This window comes from Oenanthe melanoleuca, chromosome 25 (genome assembly GCF_029582105.1).
Source record: "Oenanthe melanoleuca isolate GR-GAL-2019-014 chromosome 25, OMel1.0, whole genome shotgun sequence".
Lineage (NCBI taxonomy): Eukaryota > Metazoa > Chordata > Aves > Passeriformes > Muscicapidae > Oenanthe > Oenanthe melanoleuca.
Genome location: NC_079358.1, coordinates 1,889,547 through 1,907,054, shown reverse-complemented (window position 1 = coordinate 1,907,054; position 17,508 = coordinate 1,889,547). Strand labels below are relative to the sequence as shown.

Sequence of the window (17,508 nt, the reverse complement as noted above, 5' to 3'; positions counted from 1 at the left end):
GTGTTCCAGTGCCTAAATGATGGGATGACGCTATGGAAGTACTTGGGGGAAGGAAGCTGCAGGGCTGAGTCACTCCTTGTGTCTCACAGAGTTTAATCCTCTTATTTCTCTTTGGTAAATGGATTTTGAGTCTTTCCCTCTCTGCGGCCTCTCCCAGCTGTAACAGGACAAATTTCCAACGATTTTTCCTTTTTTTTTTTTTTTTTTTTCCTTTTCTTTCTATTTATTTGGAAGACAGAAGGAGCCGGGCTTGGCTCTGTCTCCTGCATCCCCCGGGATGCTGAGAGACCTCCCAGCACGGAGGGGTGGGGGGGAACAGGACCATTAACCAATGTCAGACCAAAACGTGTTTTGTTGTTCTTGTTTTTTTAAAAAAGAAAAAGAAATAAAAGGTTAAATATATTAAAAGTTAAAAAAAAACTAATAAACTTGGGTAAAAAAATACAGAATTTGGGCATATTCTGTGAGTGGCACAGTGGCCCTTGGTGGGGGGTTATTTTGGCATAGATACTTTAGGCAGTGCTAAAAATGGGCAGAGTTGAAGATTTTGATGGTTCTTATATTTTTTTTTCCTCCTAAAAGTTCTTCAAGTCTTCAAGCCCAGGCTGGAGCGTGGGTTTGGGTTCCCTGAGGAGCTGCAGCCCCGCTGGGATGACAAAGCCTCCATTCAGGTGGACGCTCGGGATGGAACTGGAGCTCCAGGAGGCCCCAGAAAGGTTTTATTTTACAAAGGAAAAAAAAGAGGTTATTGAGCAGGAAAAATCCCAACAAGCCTCCCTTGTGCAGGCTGAACTGGGCTGGTGTTGGTTCTGGGGGGGGTGGGATGGCTGGAATTGGCTCCACCACCCCCAGATTGGGGCTTTCCACGTCAATAATGTGAGATTTGATCCCAGTTTGTCAAACTTCACCTCTTTCTCCAGTTCTCAGGGTGGTTTTTTGAACCCTTTGGATCTGCCTCAGACACAAAAGAAGCCCCAGCCCCACCCCGGGGCTGTGTGTGGCTGCCGGCCCCGGGGGGTTCCCGTGCCCGGTGCCCGGTGGCGGCTCCTCCCTCCCCGCCAGCCCGGGGCTGTCCCAGCTCTCCCTCACTGCAGCTCGGGGCTCTCAGTCACATTCTGGGAGGGTTCTGGAGATGGGGAGAGGCACCAGATCTCCTTCCTCAAGAAAATCCCAACCCCCTTCTCTGTGATTTTCCCAAGTGGAGGGTTTAAGGACTGTTTGTTTTGAGGAAAGGTGAAGGAAAGGTGAAAATGTGGGAGCTCCTCATCCCTTTGCCTGGGCCCATCCACCTCTGGCATTTTTCCTGCAAACCCCACAGAAACAAGGATGATGGCAGTGGTTCAACCCTGCTTTTTCAGGGCTCTCTGCTGTGTCTCAAGATCAGGGTGGGTTGTTTTTAATAGAAAAAACACACTTTTATTGCTTTTTAGCAACTAAAAGATTGTTTACAACAGCTCACAGGTGAAGACAGATACTTACTTTTTGTCTTTTTTCACTTGAATTCTATAAATCCTGATTGGTCCAGTCTTCCAGGGATTTCACCATCCTCCCTCCCACTTTAAAAGGCCTCAGTCCCAACTGGGAAGCACTTCCTGGGAATACTGAGGAAGTGCTTGCTGCTGGAAAAAGGAGGTGTGTGCCTTAAATTTGGTGGAAAGCTGGAAGAGAGCAGGAGCAGCTTCCTTGTTGTCCTGTGGGATAACTGGAGCCTCTGGAAGGTGGGAGAAGGCTCAGAATCACCCCCAGCACAGCCCCAGTCCATTCCTGCTCCGTGTCCATCTGTTATTTTCCAGGTGAATGGGAGAGACAGGGAGAGAGAGAACCTCTTGAGAAGAAACTTTGCCCTCACTGAGGGAAAGTGAGCACCAGGCCTCCGGAGAGGCAGGAGCAGCCGGGAGCAGCTCAGAGCAGCCGGCCCCGGCAGTCGATGGCCCCGCAGCAGCACAGCAGCTCCTTGCCCTCCACGCTGCCAACCTCGTAGTTGTAGTCCCAGGTGAGCTCTGTGCCAGCTCTGATCCGCCTGGGGAGGAAACAGAGCGCTGGGATGACGAGAGACAAGAGAGGAAGAGAAGCTGGGTGGTAGAAGGAAGCCACACTTCCATGTGAGAGCTCCAGGACCAGGCTGAGGCAGCCAGGGACAAAGGGACAAAGTTCCCTGATGAATCATTCCCATGAGGATTCATGGAGGAGCACAGAGGCACGTGGCAGGGATTCACCACGACTCAAAGATTTGGGACTAACACAAGAAGGGAAATTTGCTGCTCCAAGCCTCACTCTGCCCTTTGGGAAGGTCTAAAGCTGGTGGAAATCGCAGCAGGATCTCCAGCAGGAGAGAGAGGATTTCTGACACCATTCTCTGCACACGAACGATGGGGAACTGGGAATGGGGTTTGCAGGAGCAGGAACACCCAGCCCTGGCCACGGAGCCAGGTCCCAGCAAAGCCCAGGACCCCTCAGCCCCTCCAGCACTCAGGACTCACTTGCTGGCGAAGAAGGCGACCCAGGGGAAGCGGAGGTCATGGGTGTCCACAAAGACGTTCTGCACAAAGAGGTTTGGGGTGCAGCTGTGCTGTAAGGGCAACGGGAGAGAGGCTGAGCTGCTGCCTGGGCAGGGAGGCCGAGCTGCCAGCACTGAGCAGCCTTTATAAACAAGCAGCATTCCTGCTCTGCCCGCCACGTCCAGCGGAATCCTGCTGGAACAGGCTGCGTGCCCGGGCTGAGTCACAAGATCCACACTCGAAGGTAGCGGGCTCTGCGAGCACTGAGACTGTTCCTGCTCCCACCAGGCCACTCAGGAAGGTGCATCACCCTCCCAACCCTGTTCTTTTCCCACTTCTTCCGTTTTCAGCCAGCCCTGGGGAGGAAGTCATAGTGATCTGCCCCCAAGGTGTTCCACCACCCTCCCAATCCTGCCCTTCTCCCCCTTCTCCTGTTTTCAGCCAACCCTGGGGAGGAAAAGCTGCAGCGATCTGCCCCTGAGGTGTCCCACCACCCTCCTGACCCTGCTCTTCTCCCACTTTTCCCCTTTTCACCCAGTCCTGGGGAGGCCCAGCCCCACTGATCCACCCCTGCAGTGTCCCACCACCCTCCTGATCCTGCTCTTTTCCCACTTCTCCCGTTTTCAGCCAGCCCTGGGGAGGCCCAGCCCCACTGAACCACCCCTGAGGGCGTTCCCCAGCCCCACTGAACCACCCCTGAGGGCGTTCCCCAGCCCCCCGATCCGCCCCCGATCCGCCCCCAGCCCCTCACGTTGAGGTAGCGGCCCAGGTTGCCCTCGAGCTTGGCGTCGATGATGTAGCAGTTCTCCTCCCCGTCGTAGAACTGCCGCGTGCTGCGGCGCACGGGCCCCGCGCTCTCGCCCTTGTCCAGCGGCGTGGACTTGATGGCGATGCCGTGCGTGGACTTGAGGGCGAAGCCCCGCGTGGATTTCACGGCCACCTGTCTCTTGGTGGGACCTGCTGGGAGAGGGGAGCTTGCAGCAGAGGAGCCCGGGGCGCTGCTGTCCCCGAGCCTCAGAGAGGGACAAACCCCTCAGAGCCCAACCAGCACACCAGGATGGCTCCTGCAACCAGCCCAGCCCAGCCCAGCCTGCACACCCACTACAAGCCTCACTGCTGCTTTTTCTTGCAACTCCCAAAAATATCTGGTTTTGAGGAGAGTTTGCAAAACACGTGGGGAAAGCTCCAACCTCGGCTGTGGGACGCAGCAGCAGCAGCTGTGCCAAGCAAAACTCACCCTCAGCCCTCGTCTCCCCCTCACCTGACCCGGATGAGGAATTTTTCTTGTCCTCCCCCTCCTCCTCCTCGGAGCCCGAGGAGATGGTCTGGATGTCGTCGCTGTCGTTGGTGCCCGGCGCCTGCCCCGCCCGGTGCTCCCCGTCGCTGTCGGTGCTGCTCGACAGGGTCAGCACGTCCTGGGGACAGCAGCAGCTCCTGCAGTGAGCCCAGCCTCCCCTCCTGTGGGCAGCTCACCCCCTCTGCTCCAGGAAACTCTTTGCAAGAGGATCCCCCCCCGGACACCACATCCCACACGTCAATGTTTCAAACACCTGTGGGATTTTGGGGGGCTGCTAAGTCCTGCTTGAAATCCTGGAGCACTAGGTGCTCAAAAGGAAGGGAGAAGTCCCCAGAAAGCAAGGGCTGTTCTGCAGGATGGCTTTCCCCAGATGGCTCTGCCAAACAATGGCTCCCAGGTGCTCAAATCCAACCCAAATTCCACACCCTCCTCTTTTTTTATTGTGCAGATCCATGGAAGACCCCAAAACCCAAAGGAAATCAACTCGCCTCCAGGACATCACAGCTACAACCACAAACCCTGTGCTCAGCCAGGAACCAAAGGCAGAAAATAACCCCAAACAAGGCTCAAGGTCGCAGTGGGAGCCGTTCAGGGTCCCCTCCAGCCCAGGGGTCCCGCTCACCTCGGAGGGCGGCGCTGGGGCCAGGGACTGCCGGCGGTTCTGCAGCAGCAGCGTCCCACTGATGGGCCGGCGGATGCCCTCCAGCTTGGGGGGACAGGGGTTGTAGCCATACCTCCTGCCCAGGCTGCTCAGCCTGTGGGGGCACGACAGGAGCAGCTCACACCTGGGAATCGTCCACAGGGCAGGCACCACGGGACAGGAAAACACAATTTAAAGAATCTTACCCAGGAATTTTGGTTGAGTCTTCAGGTTCCTGCAGAGGGGAGAAGCACAGAAGATTGGAGTGTCTCCCTTCTCAAGCACTCTCCTGCCTTTCTATGGAATTGTTGCCCAAAATGCCAGCCCAGAGTGAGACACTGCCTGTCCACATGCTCAGAGTGACACCCAGTGACACCCAGCATGGAGATGCCCCTCCCTAGGGGGCTCCAAGTGCCCTCCCTGGAGCAGGGGGTGGACAGGACCACCTCCCTGTCCTGCTGTCCCCAGCTGTGTCCCTCAGGTCCCCACGCTGGAGGATGTTCAGCTCTGCTTGCACTGAGTGATTTCTGTAGCCTCTTGTGCCACAAACTCCCTCCCTGGGAGAGGAAAAGCACATCCCTGTCCCACTGGAGAGGCCAGGAGAGCTGAGCACAGGGGACATCCAACATCCCCCTGCCCATGCTGTATGGGGAGAATAGCCACTGGATCAAGAGCACATCCCTGCCTTCACCTCTCCCATTCCCCCATCTCTCCCTCACCTCCTTCTTGGCTGCCTTTGCCTCTCCGTTCAGATCTCCTGGCGTGGCAGCACAGCCCTTCTCCCTCTCGGCAGGGATCTCCATTTTCACAGCCTTGGCCTCCCCTCCTTCGCCCAGCCTGAAGGAGGAGGCGCCCTCGCCCTCCTGGAAGCCCTGGGCCACGCTGCTGGAGCTCAGCCACGAGGCCACTTTGTTCTTGGGGGTCTCCTCGGACACGGGCAGCTTGCAGGGGGCGGTGCTGGGGGGCTCCTTGGGGGCGGGCTCGGCGGGGCCGGGCTCGCGCTGGCCGCGCGTCTGCCGGCGCGTGGCGTAGCTGCGCAGCACCGAGCTGCTGCTGAAGCTCTCGTCCTTGCAGAAGTTGTCGTCGGAGCTGTCCTCGTTGGACTCCTCCAGCTCCTCCGTGCCCGAGTTCTCGTCGTCGTCGTCGTCGTCCTTGAGGTCCACGCCGCTGTTGTCCGAGGAGCACTTGGCGTCGCTCTCGTAGCCCTCCTTGAAGTTCTCCACGCTCTCGATGTGGTCCAGGTTGGCAAAGTACTCGTCCCCCATCTCCAGCCCCTCTTTGTCAGCAAAGTCGTCTGTCAGGATTTTCCCTGCGGGGGCAGAAAATGAAGGGTGAGTTTTCTGGGATGGCATTCAATTTTATCCTCTTCAAAGCTCACTGAGGAGAACACGGGGATGACATCACTTTATTCCAAAGCTGGGCTGGGAGAGCACAACCCCATTTCCTGATGTGACAAAACCCTGAAGCTTGTGGTTGAGCTAAAATCAAGATTTTCAGCTCAGAGCAGCTCAAGCAGAGCTTGGAAGGGCTGGAAGAGCAGGGGCAGCAGCTCTGGCTGTGCCTGTGGGTGGCCACGTTGCAGAGACAAGGCAACCCCAGCACAACTTCTGCATCCCGTGGGCTGTGCCGGGCCTGGCTGGTGTGCTGAGCACAGGAAGCAGGGCAGGGGTTGGGTCACCTCAAGGCCAGCCCAGGGCTTATCTTGTGACACTGGCACTGCCACCACGAGGGCTCTGCAGCGTCTGTGCCAGCGCTGGGCGCGCTCATCAGCTCAGCTTCCACCCCGAGTCCCCAAAACGGGCACGGCAAGAGCTTCACACCCCTCCTGCTGAGCTTTGGAATCATGGAGTGGTTGAGGCTGGAAGAGCTGCTGAGTCCAACTGCTCCCCACAGCACTGCCAAGGGCACCACTAAGCCACATCCCCAAGTGCCAAATCCACGTGCTTTTGAGCACTTTCAGGGACAGTGACTCTGCCACCTCCCTGGGCAGCCTGTGTCACTGCCTGCCCACCCTTCCCAGGAAGGAATTTTCCTCAATGTCCAACATAAACCTCCCCAGGGTATTGGAGAGAGCCAGAAGGTCTCCCCTGAGCCTTCTTTTCTCCAGGATGAGCCTCCCCAGCTTCCTCAGGAGTTCTCCAGACCCTCCTCCCTGTGCTCCACCCCTTCCCCAGCTGCATTCCCATCTCTGGCTGCCCCTCTTTCCCCAGCAGAGGTTTCCAGGTGCCAGGTGAGCTCCCACCTGCGTAGATGCAGACAAAGGAGCCCTTGGCGATGTCGTCGAGGCAGCGAATGCCCCAGCCCTTGTTCTGGGTCTTGAAGAGCTGCAGGCGCACCTGGAGGCCGTGCTGGACCAGGCGGTTGGTGCACATGTTCACATTGCACTTGCACCTCTTGTTGCACTCGTAAACACTGCAAGAAAGGACAAGGGGGACAACTCCTAGGACAGAGAAACATCCCAAAGTCTGTGGCTGTTGGGCAGTGCTGGGTTATGCACAGAGACCCCAGAGGAGCAGGCCTGGAGCAACCCTGGCTAAGGGACGGTGCCTCTGCTCACGCTGTGGATGATCCCTTCCAACCCAAACCATCCAACTGGATGAACCAAGGCCAGAGGCAGGAGGTCCCATCTGCACTGGGACACCCAGGATCAATCTGGGCTGGTGCTTCTGAGGGCTCTGCTCACCCTGTTGGCAGACATTCCTCCAGCCGCTTGTGCTGGTAGCCTGAGTTGGGGTTGATCTGCCCTCCGGGGGTGCAGCCACTGGCCTGGATGGTCAGCTGGTGACAGGCACACCTGGATCTGCAGAGACACAGGAAAACCCACGAGTTACACTTCCCACACCAGTCTGGAGACAGGAAAAGAAACCACATCTTCAGGCAGAGATGGGCACAAAGGGTTTGACTCGGAATCAAACCAAGAGGAGTTGTGGATTTCTCATCCCTGGAAGTGTCCAAGACCAGGGTGGATGTGGGATGGTAGAAGGAGTCCCTGCCCATGTCAGGAGTTGAAACTGGGTGATTTTTGATGAACTGTGAAACCTGCACGGGTTTAAACCCCAGGGCAGACCCACCTTGGGGTGCTCCCTGCGCACCTCCCACAGCCCCAGCAGCAGTCACCTACTTGTCCCTGCAGCCGTCCTTGCAGTCGCAGCCCACCAGGAACTCCCAGCCGGTGTTGATGTACACGCCCTTGCCGGGGATCCTCTCCTTGCTGTAGGCCACCTGCGGCGGCGGCGTGCTGTCGATCTCGTTGACGCACGACAGCGGCACGTCCTCCTTGCCCTTGGTGATGTCGGCGATGTAGTAGTAGGGCTTGTAGGGCTGGAACTTGCGGTCCACCAGCACGTAGGGGTCCAGGCAGAACATCTCCAGGAACAGGAAGTCGCAGTCGGTCTCGAAGAGGTAGCGCTCGATCTCGTGCATGGAGCGCAGGCAGAGCCCGCAGGGCGTCTTGTAGAGCACGTGGAAGCCCATCTTGCGGTTGACGCGGCGCCGCGCCGTCATGCGGCGGAAGTCGTAGAGCAGCGGGATGAGCAGCGGGTTGCGGCTGCGGTACTGGTCGGGGCGCACGGGCCGCACCCGCGACAGGCAGGCGTAGCTGCACACGTGGGGCAGGTAGAAGAGCTTCTCCAGGGGCGCCCGGTAGGACGGCTCGCTGGGCACGCGGTCCAGCATGCCGTGGAAGGGCTGCGAGGGGCCGCTGCTGGGCGCGCTGGGGAGAGGGGAGGGCTTCAGGAAAAGCTGTGCAGGTGGGCAGAACAGCCTCAGACCGGCCAGCAGGGAGCTGTGCAGGTGGGCAGAGGCTGGACACAGCCAAACCTGGCTCAGACCAGCCAGCAGGACCTGGGAGGTCAGGCACTAGAAGGTGGTGAAGCAACCATCCCTGTGAGTGCTCAAAACACAAGTGGATGTGGCACTTGGGGACACGGCTCAGTGGTAGCCTTAGCACTCCATGAACTCAGAGGCTTTCCCAGCCCCAGTGATTCCAGCACTCCAAGATCTGAGCTGCTGAATCCCCAGCAGCAACCCACCAGCTCAGCCAGTGTGTCCCCACATCCCAGCTGGGAGGGCTCACAGCCCAGCCAGAGCCCTGCTCACCGGTGCTGCGGGGCTGGCAACGCCCTCCCGGCCGCCGGCGCGTCCCCAAGGACGGGGGAGGACGGGGACGAGTGCCCGGAGCCCACGGAGCCAGGACGGAAGGACGTGCTCTTCTTGGCCACCTGCTTTCTGCCCTGGGCCAGCTGCGTGTCGGAGCACCTGCAGGAGGGAAGGAGAAGCTGGTTTGGAACAGGGGAAAGCAACTGGGAATCAAAATAACACTGCTCCGTGCAATTCAGAAAGCGAGGGGAATCCCAGCAGTGGCTTTTTTCCTGAAAAGTGTGAAAACCAGCCCATTTCAGGCTATTTCTGCTACAGCGATCCCACAAGCACTCTGAATTTCAGAACTCAGCTGCAGCTCCAATTGACTTCTGATTTTGAAGTGAGGCAAAGGTAACAAGGATGCCCAAGGCCTTAATCCGAGGAAGCTGGACAAACCAGGCCATGAAGAAAGCCCTGGATTAGCAGAAACCAGAGTTCCCAGAGGCTCAACCAGGCCTGACTGGGAGGAACAAACCTAGAGGATTCTCTTACAAGAACAATATAAGATTGTGCAGGGGAATGTAATAACATCCCTGATCAAAGAGCTACTAAGGGTTCCAAAAGAACAGGTTCTCAATCCATTTCAGAGGTTTTCAATCGACTGCAGGTTTCCCAACCATTCCAGGTTTTCAATCCCTTTACATCGATAAAACAGAAAACCACCCTAAACCAGCCACTGAAGAGGAAAATGATGACATTATTGGGGAGAAAGGGAGACAAAGAGAGCAGGAAAGGATTATTGTTTTTGCCAACAGCTGCCTGAAAGCAAAGTGTTCAAAGACATCTCAAAAAGAGCAAGAGGAAAAGAATGGGCTTAAACCAGTCAGAAGTGGTGCCAACACTGAGAAGAACTTGAAAGAGGGAGAAGAGACACAGGCTTTCCTCAGAGGAAACAAAACAACAAAGTGAAGAGACTGTTCTTAGTTTTAATAATCTGAACTCCAAGTGTTTGAACCCCACAGAATCCCTGGGACCAGCAAGGACACGCCAGGCCTGCGCTGCCTCCTGCCCCTGTTCAGGGGCAGCTCAGATTTAAGGGCAGGGAAGCAGCTGCACAAAAACCACGTCCTACAGCCAAGCCCTCTGTGGGGAGAGGGAAAAAATTCTTTCCTTGTAAGCACTGCAAGGCCTGAATGGGAAGGGGCTCGATGATGACAGATGGGGCTGCAGGTCCAGCTTGGTTGTCTTTGTGTAGTGACACTGCCCATGGTCCGGGGTGTCCCAGTCCCAGCCCAGCTTTTCCCTGCAGGGGTGAGGGCCCAGCCGTACATTCCAAGATCTTTCTGCATCCAGGATCTCTCTTGTGTATGGAAAAGCTGATGTTCTTGTGGCTTCCACTCTCAAATCCTGCTCAGGCCAGCACCGAGCGAGCGTTTCCAGGGGTAAACTGGGTTATATTGCACTGCTGCTGGGAGAGGAGCCCCCAAGAGCCCTGGCTTGAGCTGCTGCTACACCTGGAAAGCCTGTGAGGAGTAAAAGTTGACCTCCTGCACAGGCTGCTGGCAGCTGGGACATGTGCTGCCCCCCTGGTGCCCCAGCAGCAGGGCACAGTCGCAGCAGAAGACGTGCTGGCACGGGGCCAGGCGGCCGTAAATCCGGATGGGAAACCCGCAGCGCTGGCAGAAGTGAACTGGGACAGCCCCTCCCTCCCCTAACAGGTCGCCGAGCACATCCCCGGGCTCCCTGGTGTCCTCCAATACGCTCCCTGCAGCAGCCAGCCGAGCTCCTCCTTCCTGCAGGCCTCCTGCAGCCCGTGGCTCCGGGAACGTGGCCCCTGGGCCGCTGGCAGCTGGTCCCGAGCTCCCAGCGAGGTCAGCGAGCACGCCGCTCCAAGGGCAGGGACACAAGGGCCAGCGCCTGGAGCGTGACACGAGGAGCAATTCAGGGTCGGGCAAGAGAAGCAGCAGAGGTCTCATTTGGAAAGGCAAGTGCGAAGCTTTAGCCCTGAGGAGGAGTATTTGGCTGGGGGAGTGTTGGCTCGCAGCTCCCGCCCACAGTTATTCATCCAGCAGCTTTTCCCCCAAAATCATGACTAAAGCCATGGAGGAAGGCTGTACCTGAGGGTTCCTCTGCACAGAAAAGGTGGTGCCTGAGAGAGCTGAGTGCTGGAGAGAAGCAGAGGTGGAAGGTGATGGAGTGGCTCTGGTACTTACTCCATCTCTGCAGGTTGAGGGGACGAGGGACGTGCAGCTGGTGGCTGCTCTGGAGCCTTGTACTGGGGACCAGCTCCTGCCAAATCCTGGGTGTACTGCACCACAGGGCCCTTGCTCCTCACAGCACCTGGGGGGGAAGGGGAAAAAACAAAGAGTCAACGGGAAAAATCCCTGATGTCATCCCAAGGTGGATGTACGGGCCCCAAAACATCAAACTGTGCCTGGAAGGAACCGAAACAGGGATTTGGGGTGAACGGTGGGTCACTGCTGAGCTCGGAGCACTGCAACCCCCCCAGAAATTCTGGTCACTTCACCCAAGTGCAGTTCAGTTTTGTGGCATTATTCCATGAAAAAAATCCCACTGGAAATCTAAATCTCCTATGGCAGAGGACAAAAACCCTGGACATCTACATCTCCTGTGCCAGGGAAAAAGACTCGCTGGAAATCTGAAATCTCCTCTCAGAAGAAACAAAAAAAACCCAAAACCTAGAAACCTGAAATCTCCAGGAGTTCTGCTAAAAATCCCACCAAAACCAAAACCAAGCCCAACCCTCCAGTTAAATCCCAGGATCTAAATGAAACCAAAAGATGGCACCAACCAACGTTGGGACGAGTCCTGGTTTGCCCACTTTGCTTCTTCTCCTGGGTGGAAGCTGTGGAAGTTTTCATGCTGAACATGGGCTCGAGGCGTGTGGAGCCTCGGTAAATCCACTCACAACGCTTGTCCTCGTGGGGGAACGAGAAGGAAGAGCTCACAGTTCCCATGGGAAGAGCTTCCTGAGGTGAACACAGAGAGAGCACAAGGAGACAGCAGTGAGCACTGACAAACAGCAGAACACTCAATTGTTTATGTTGGAATCTAACTGGGTATGAGGAAAAATTTCTTCCTAGAAAGGGTGTTCATGCCCTGGCATGCTGACCAGGGCAGTGGTGGAGTCACTGCCCCTGGGTTTGTCCAAAATCTCTGTGGATGTGGCACTTGGGCCTCAGACACCAACATATCAGAGCTTCTTTAACTCAAATATTTCCACAATTAGCAAGGAAAACAGAGCTGATCAGATCCCCAGCCCCAAACGTAATCCTAATGGGAGAAGGGAAATTCCTACCAGGAAAAGGATTTTCACCAGACTTCCATCCACTTCTTCCACTCTGGATTTCCACCAGGTGCCCTCCCACTCTGTTTTGATCAGCTGCCCATTCTTCAGGAGCACCATGGGCCGGTTGGGGTAGGCAGTGATGTATTCCTCAATGAAATCCCGACAGGAAACATCCTCAATGTCCTCCCAGGCTTTCTCCACTGTTTGGAAAGGGACACGTGGGAGAAAGTGAATAGGACAAATCAGAGAGAACATTTAGTTCCTTTTTGTTTTTAGGATACCCCGGTTGCATTTTCACTAAGGCAAATCAAGGAGTGATCCCAAGGGTACCCTGAACCCACTGGCAATAAACCAGGATTTCAGATGTCTTCAGGCTCAGCACCAAAAGGGACAGGCCTGGTTTTGGAGCCCAAAGACCCCAGAGCCCTGCAGGGTGACTCACGTGGCCGGCACACCGGGTACAGCTCCCACTCCTTCACGTAGGACGCGTAGCCGTCGTCAAAGAAGATCAGGAACCTGGGGAAAAAACAGGAGTCAGGAATGGGAGCAGGACAGAACACAGCCCCACAGCGTGGAATGGAAGTGAAGAAGCTCTGCTGCTCCTCCTGGACACCTCCCAATACTGGATGAGGACAGAAAAAGAGCTCCAAGCCTCCCTGTGCTCCCACTGCTGCTCAAACAGCACAATTCCCAGCCAGGCCTTTTCCCTCTGCTCCAAATGCCCTCTGTGCCCCAAGAAAGGAAGATAAAGGAAGAGAAAATGTTTAATTGCTCCTGGTTTCTGCAGGCACTCAGTAACAACTCCAGGCCCTAGAGCTGTAAAAAAGCTGCAGGATGAGGGATCCGCATCGTAACCAGGACAAAAGTTGCAATCTGAGTATCAAATTCAGCTCATTTTGTTATTAAACGCAAATCAGATAAAATCCAGCACAGATCCAGGGTAGGAATTCCTTTATCAATCTCTCCAGGAAAACCACAAGCCTTTACTTCAATAGCTCAGAGCAGCCCTGCCCCTCCTTTATTCCCAAAAAAGCTGCTCCAAACCTGCTTTTTCTCTTCCTGAACAGCTTTGGCAACACTGCTGCCACTCTGCCCTCCCAGGGCTCCTATTTCCTCCCACTGTTTTATGCCTCAAGGAGCCCAGACTCAACATCTGGGTGATAATTTGAATAAATTAGCAGATCTAATATCTAACTCGGGGCGATGAACAAGAGTGGAAGCTCCACCCCGAGTTTCAGAGATAAGAAAGATGAAGAAAGTCAGAACTGCATTCCTGGGGAGGGGCACAAATCAGCACCTCGAGGGTATTCTTCAAATAAAATTTTTGGGGCCTAAAACAAAAACAAACAGAGATGGAGGCACGTGAGCATGGGAAATAAGGAGTACCTGTCTTTATTCTTGACGTTGGGGGTCTCAGCCACGATCCCAGCATAGAGCCACATCTGATTGCCATCCTTGTACCTGGCCACCACCCTCCTGCCCACGTGGTGCCTCTCGGCAGACGGGTGGTAATCATAGGCAATGTGGTTGCCTGAGAGCAAACTCTTCCCTTTGTTATCAAATTTCACTTTGTATTTCTTGCCAGCACCTGGAAAGACATTTTAAGGCAAACAGGAGATAAATAAAGGGAGAAATAAACAAAAGCTGAGTGATTTCACAGCAGGACTCCAACGCGCCGCGCCGCTCTGAGATCCTTCATTCAGAATTAACTCAGGATCATTTAAAAGCCTTTCAGCATTTGATTTCGAGGGTGAAGCAGTGGAGGTGTGTTGCTCCCACAATCCCTTCCAGGTGACATTAGGTGCTCTTGCTCCAGGTTTCCCCCCAAAATCCCCATGCACGGCACGTACCAACCGTCTGGATGGCAATCAACGTCCCCTTGTGCCACGTCTTGGTTCTTTTTTTCCCCAAAATCCTCATGCCCACCTTGAGGTCCCCATCAGTGTTGAGATCATTGCCAGGGGCAGCAGGGACAGGGAGGGGCTGGGCAGTGCCAGCAGGTTCCTGAGGGGGTTGTGCATCTACCAAGGAATAACAGCAGAAAGTCAGTCCTAAATCACCCAAAGCTCCCTTCCTGGCACGCAGCTGGAGGCACAATTCTGAAAGAAAAATTCCTGCTTTCCTTCCCCCCAGGCAGCCCAAGTGCCTCCTTTGTTACTGAATGAAAACAGCTTGAAAAAAAGCAGGAATTCGGAATCAATACACCCTAAATTAAAACAGCAATTTGGGGTCAATCAATACGAGTGGAGATTTCCAACAGGGAAAGCAGATTATTGTTTTGCCATTTTGGGAAGCAAAGGCCCAGGGCCAGGGCACAGAGCCCCTGGAAGCTCCCACACCTTTCTGTGCTTCCTGCAAAGTGGTTTTCTTGTTTACAGCATCCATGAATTTCGCAACATCCCGGGCAGATTTCCTCATGGCAACCATTGCTTCCCGCAGCTGGAGGAACGAGAAGGGAAACAGGGAGAAACTTCTGGGTGTTTGCACCTAACACAGCGCTGTGTCTCAGGAAAACGCCAGAGGAGCAAACATCTCCAGCAAGGGCCTCCCCACTCACCAGACTCTGATCCCTGGAGATTCTGGGACTGCTGCTGCCTGTGAGTAAAGAGCAAACAGTGGTTTAAAACATTTTCTGTGCAAAAAATCCATCCTAATTAAATCAAAGAGAGAAGAGACAACAGGGAAAAGTGTCCATGCCAAACCCCTGCCAGGAAATCCACCCTAACAAGGCTTTCATTTAGCCACCCTTCCTGATGTGGGATCATTTTATGGGGAAAACAGTGCAGCAGGTGGGCAAAGGGTGAAATCCCAGTGTGGAACTGCAGGAGTTGGGAACACGAGAGGGATCTCCCCTCTCCCATCCCCTCCCCTGCCCTGCTGGGAAATCCCAGTGTGGGACTGCAGGAATTCTGGAACACGAGAGGATCTCCCCTGTCCCCTGCCCTGCCCTGCTGGACACTGAACTGCGCCTCCAGCCCGAGTCCACGCTCATGACGTCGTCGTCCTCCTCGTCGGGGATCTCGATCACCTCGGCGGCCGCCGGCGCCTCGTCCTCGGAGCTGCTCTCCCGGTACTGCAGCCCCATCATGCAGTACAGCTCCTTGGCCAGCGTCTCGCACTTGTCGATGGCCCTGGCGGGGGGAGAGCAGCTGTGCCTCCTGAGCTCCACAGGGAACCAGCCCAGCCCACAGAGAGGGTCTAAACCCTGGGGGGAAGGTTACCAGTGTGCCTCATTAACCCCACACCGTGAAGGGAACTGCTCCCCCCATGCCCCTGCTCGCAATTCACCTCATGGCATCGTCAATGAGCTGGTCAACGTGGGCCACCTCCTCCTCCTTGTGCCTCATGCACTGCTCCAGCTCCTCCAGCTGCTGCTTGCGCTGCCTCACCCACTCGGAATTCTCCACTTCTTTGTCGATGATCTCCTGGAGCTCCTCCATGGAGATCCCCAGCTCCTCCATCACCTCCTGCTGCAGCTCTCTGATGTCCTGCGACTCCATCTCTGCCGCGCCTGAGGGTACAACAGGTGAGGGGAGGGAGCGGAGATGAGCGAGGGGAGGCTGGTGAGGGAAGGCAGGGAGGTCATGGGAGCTTTCCCACCTTCTCCTCACCGTTCTCTGCCCCAGTGTCCCCTCAGAGGTCCCCCCATCCCCTCAGAGCCTCCCCCCCCCATCCCCTCAGAGCCCCCCCCCCCCCCCCCATAGCCCGCCAGTTCCCCTCAGCACCCCACACCGGCTCCCCCCCACCCTCTCCCAGCCCGGTCCGTCCCTCCCACCCGCTCACAGACCCTCGGGGTCTCCCTTTCCCCTCAGCCTTCCCCGCCCGCCCCTCACTCACCGCCGCCGCTCCCGGGGAACCGGAGCCGAGCCTGGCGCGCCCTGACGGACGCCGCGTGACGTCACTTCCGGCGCGCGCCGCCCCGCGCTGCCGCCCCCTGGCGGCGGGGGGAGAAACCCCCGAGACTCCGGAATTAATTAACGCATTAATCAATTAATTAATCCGGAAGCGGGAATTGAGCGCTGTCCCCGGCAGCAGGCGGGAGGCAGGGATGTAAACAGCGGGAAAGCCGTGGTTTGTTCGCCGGAGCTGTTTGGGGCCGTTGGAGCCGTTACTGAGACCCTCACGCCGGGCCCCAGAGCGACCCTGTAACCGCCGCCTCGGAGGGGTTGGAAATGGGGGGAAATTGGGGGAAAATGGGGGAAATGGGGGGAAATGGGGAGCAATAGAGGGGTAAGGGGGGGTTTATGTGGAGCAATGGGGGGTAATAAGGGTTTAATGGGGAGCAATGGTGAGGAAATGGGGGGGAAATGTGGGGAAATGGGGAGCAATAGGGGGGTTTATGGGGAGCAATGGGGGGTAATGGGGAGCAATAGGGGGGTAATGGGGGGAAATGGGGGGAAATGGGGAGCAATGGGGAGCAATAGGGGGTTATGGGGAGCAATGGGGGGGGAAATGGGGAGCAATGGTGGGAAATGGGGGGTTTATGGGGAGCAATAGGGAGGAAATGGGGGGAAATGTGGGGAAATGGGGAGCAATGGTGGGAAATGGGGGGTTTATGGGGAGCAATAGGGAGGAAATGGGGGGAAATGGGGAGCAATGGGGGTTTATGGGGAGCAATGGGGGGAAATGGGGGGAAATGTGGGGAAATGGGGAGCAATGGGGGGCAATGGGAGGAAATGGGGGGAAATGGGGAGCAATGGGGAGCAATGGGGGGGGAAATGGGGGATTTATGGGGAGCAATGAGATGGCAGTTGGTGGGAAATGGGGGTCCTGGAGGATGGGGGTGCTGGGGCCACCGGTGATGGGGCCCGGGTGCTGCTGAGGGGTTCTGGGGCGGTTCTAGGGGTTCTGGGTCAGAACCCCTGTGCCCCCGCGGGGTCTGGGCTCAGTTGATGGGCTCCTCCTCCCAGGTGGAGGTGGGGATGGCGCTGTAGGGATCCACCACCAGGCGGGCGCAGCGCACGGTGATGGCGAGCAGGAAGAGCCCCAGCAGCACCACGAAGGCCGTGGCCACGGCTTTGTCCACGTCCAGGGCGGGCAGCGCCGTGGGGGGATCCATAGGGGCACGCCCAGGTGTCCCTCTGGCAGCTCAGGTGGGCGTCCCTCAGCCCCAGGGGTCCTCCAGCGCCTGTCCCCCAGCAAACTCCCAATGACATCCCTGAGGGGCCAGAACAGGGGGGGATTCGTGGGGCTGAGGGGTCAAAAACACCCAAAAAATGGGGAAATATGGCCTTGAGTCCTCTCTGCTCCTTCCTTACCTCCCTGCCGCCGGTGCTGGGTCTCTGTCCTTCATGAATTCTGCAGGACTGTGCAGGCATCACCTTTCAGGCACAACACAGAGGATTAGATTCCCAACCTGCACCCCCTTCTGTTGGGAGAAGGCTCTGGGTCCTTTCACAGGTCTTCCTGGTGACTTGGGGTGATTTGGGAAGCATAAAGGAGGATTTATCCCCAAAATTCAAAAGCCTTGCCTGTGAGAGGATTTCAAGGTAGAACGGAATAGAATGGAAAAAACTCTTGGAAAATGTATTGAACTGAGTTGCATTGAACTTGCAAGCCAGCCTCACAAAAACCCCAGAGCACCCAAAATATGACAAAAATCTCCTTCAAGTTTCTTTATTTTCCCTTCTGAGAGAAAAAAAATTCAGTTTGGTAAGACAATGAGACTTTGACCCTACGTGAG

General features: G+C 56.2%; 2 protein-coding genes across 3 annotated transcripts; both read right to left on the bottom strand.

Annotated features, from left to right (window-relative positions):
• Window positions 1-484: 484 nt before the first annotated feature.
• SETDB1 (SET domain bifurcated histone lysine methyltransferase 1) lies at window positions 485-15,976 on the bottom strand. Of its 2 annotated transcripts, XM_056510915.1 has the most exons (22): window positions 15,663-15,739; window positions 15,114-15,336; window positions 14,790-14,956; window positions 14,383-14,420; window positions 14,165-14,264; window positions 13,676-13,846; window positions 13,212-13,413; window positions 12,268-12,341; window positions 11,835-12,025; window positions 11,328-11,505; window positions 10,729-10,855; window positions 8,534-8,692; window positions 7,557-8,147; window positions 7,119-7,235; window positions 6,678-6,847; window positions 5,155-5,744; window positions 4,642-4,670; window positions 4,418-4,550; window positions 3,760-3,913; window positions 3,250-3,455; window positions 2,481-2,569; window positions 485-2,020 (listed from the first exon to the last, which is right to left on the bottom strand). In XM_056510915.1, the coding sequence occupies exons 2-22, from the start codon at window positions 15,323-15,325 to the stop codon at window positions 1,903-1,905; spliced, it is 3,816 nt and encodes a 1,271-aa protein (XP_056366890.1). In that variant the 5' UTR covers window positions 15,326-15,336; window positions 15,663-15,739; the 3' UTR covers window positions 485-1,902. The 2 variants fall into 2 exon arrangements, with proteins under 2 accessions (XP_056366890.1, XP_056366891.1); XM_056510916.1 differs by lacking the exons at window positions 485-2,020; window positions 2,481-2,569; window positions 3,250-3,455; ... (6 more) ...; window positions 7,557-8,147; window positions 8,534-8,692 and adding an exon at window positions 9,482-10,432 and having other exon boundaries at window positions 15,663-15,976.
• Window positions 15,977-16,710: 734 nt separating this feature from the next.
• On the bottom strand, window positions 16,711-17,056 carry CTXND2 (cortexin domain containing 2). Its single transcript, XM_056511078.1, has one exon. It carries the CDS (start codon window positions 16,882-16,884, stop codon window positions 16,711-16,713), a length of 174 nt encoding a protein of 57 aa, XP_056367053.1. The 5' UTR covers window positions 16,885-17,056.
• Between the last annotated feature and the right edge of the window lie 452 nt (window positions 17,057-17,508).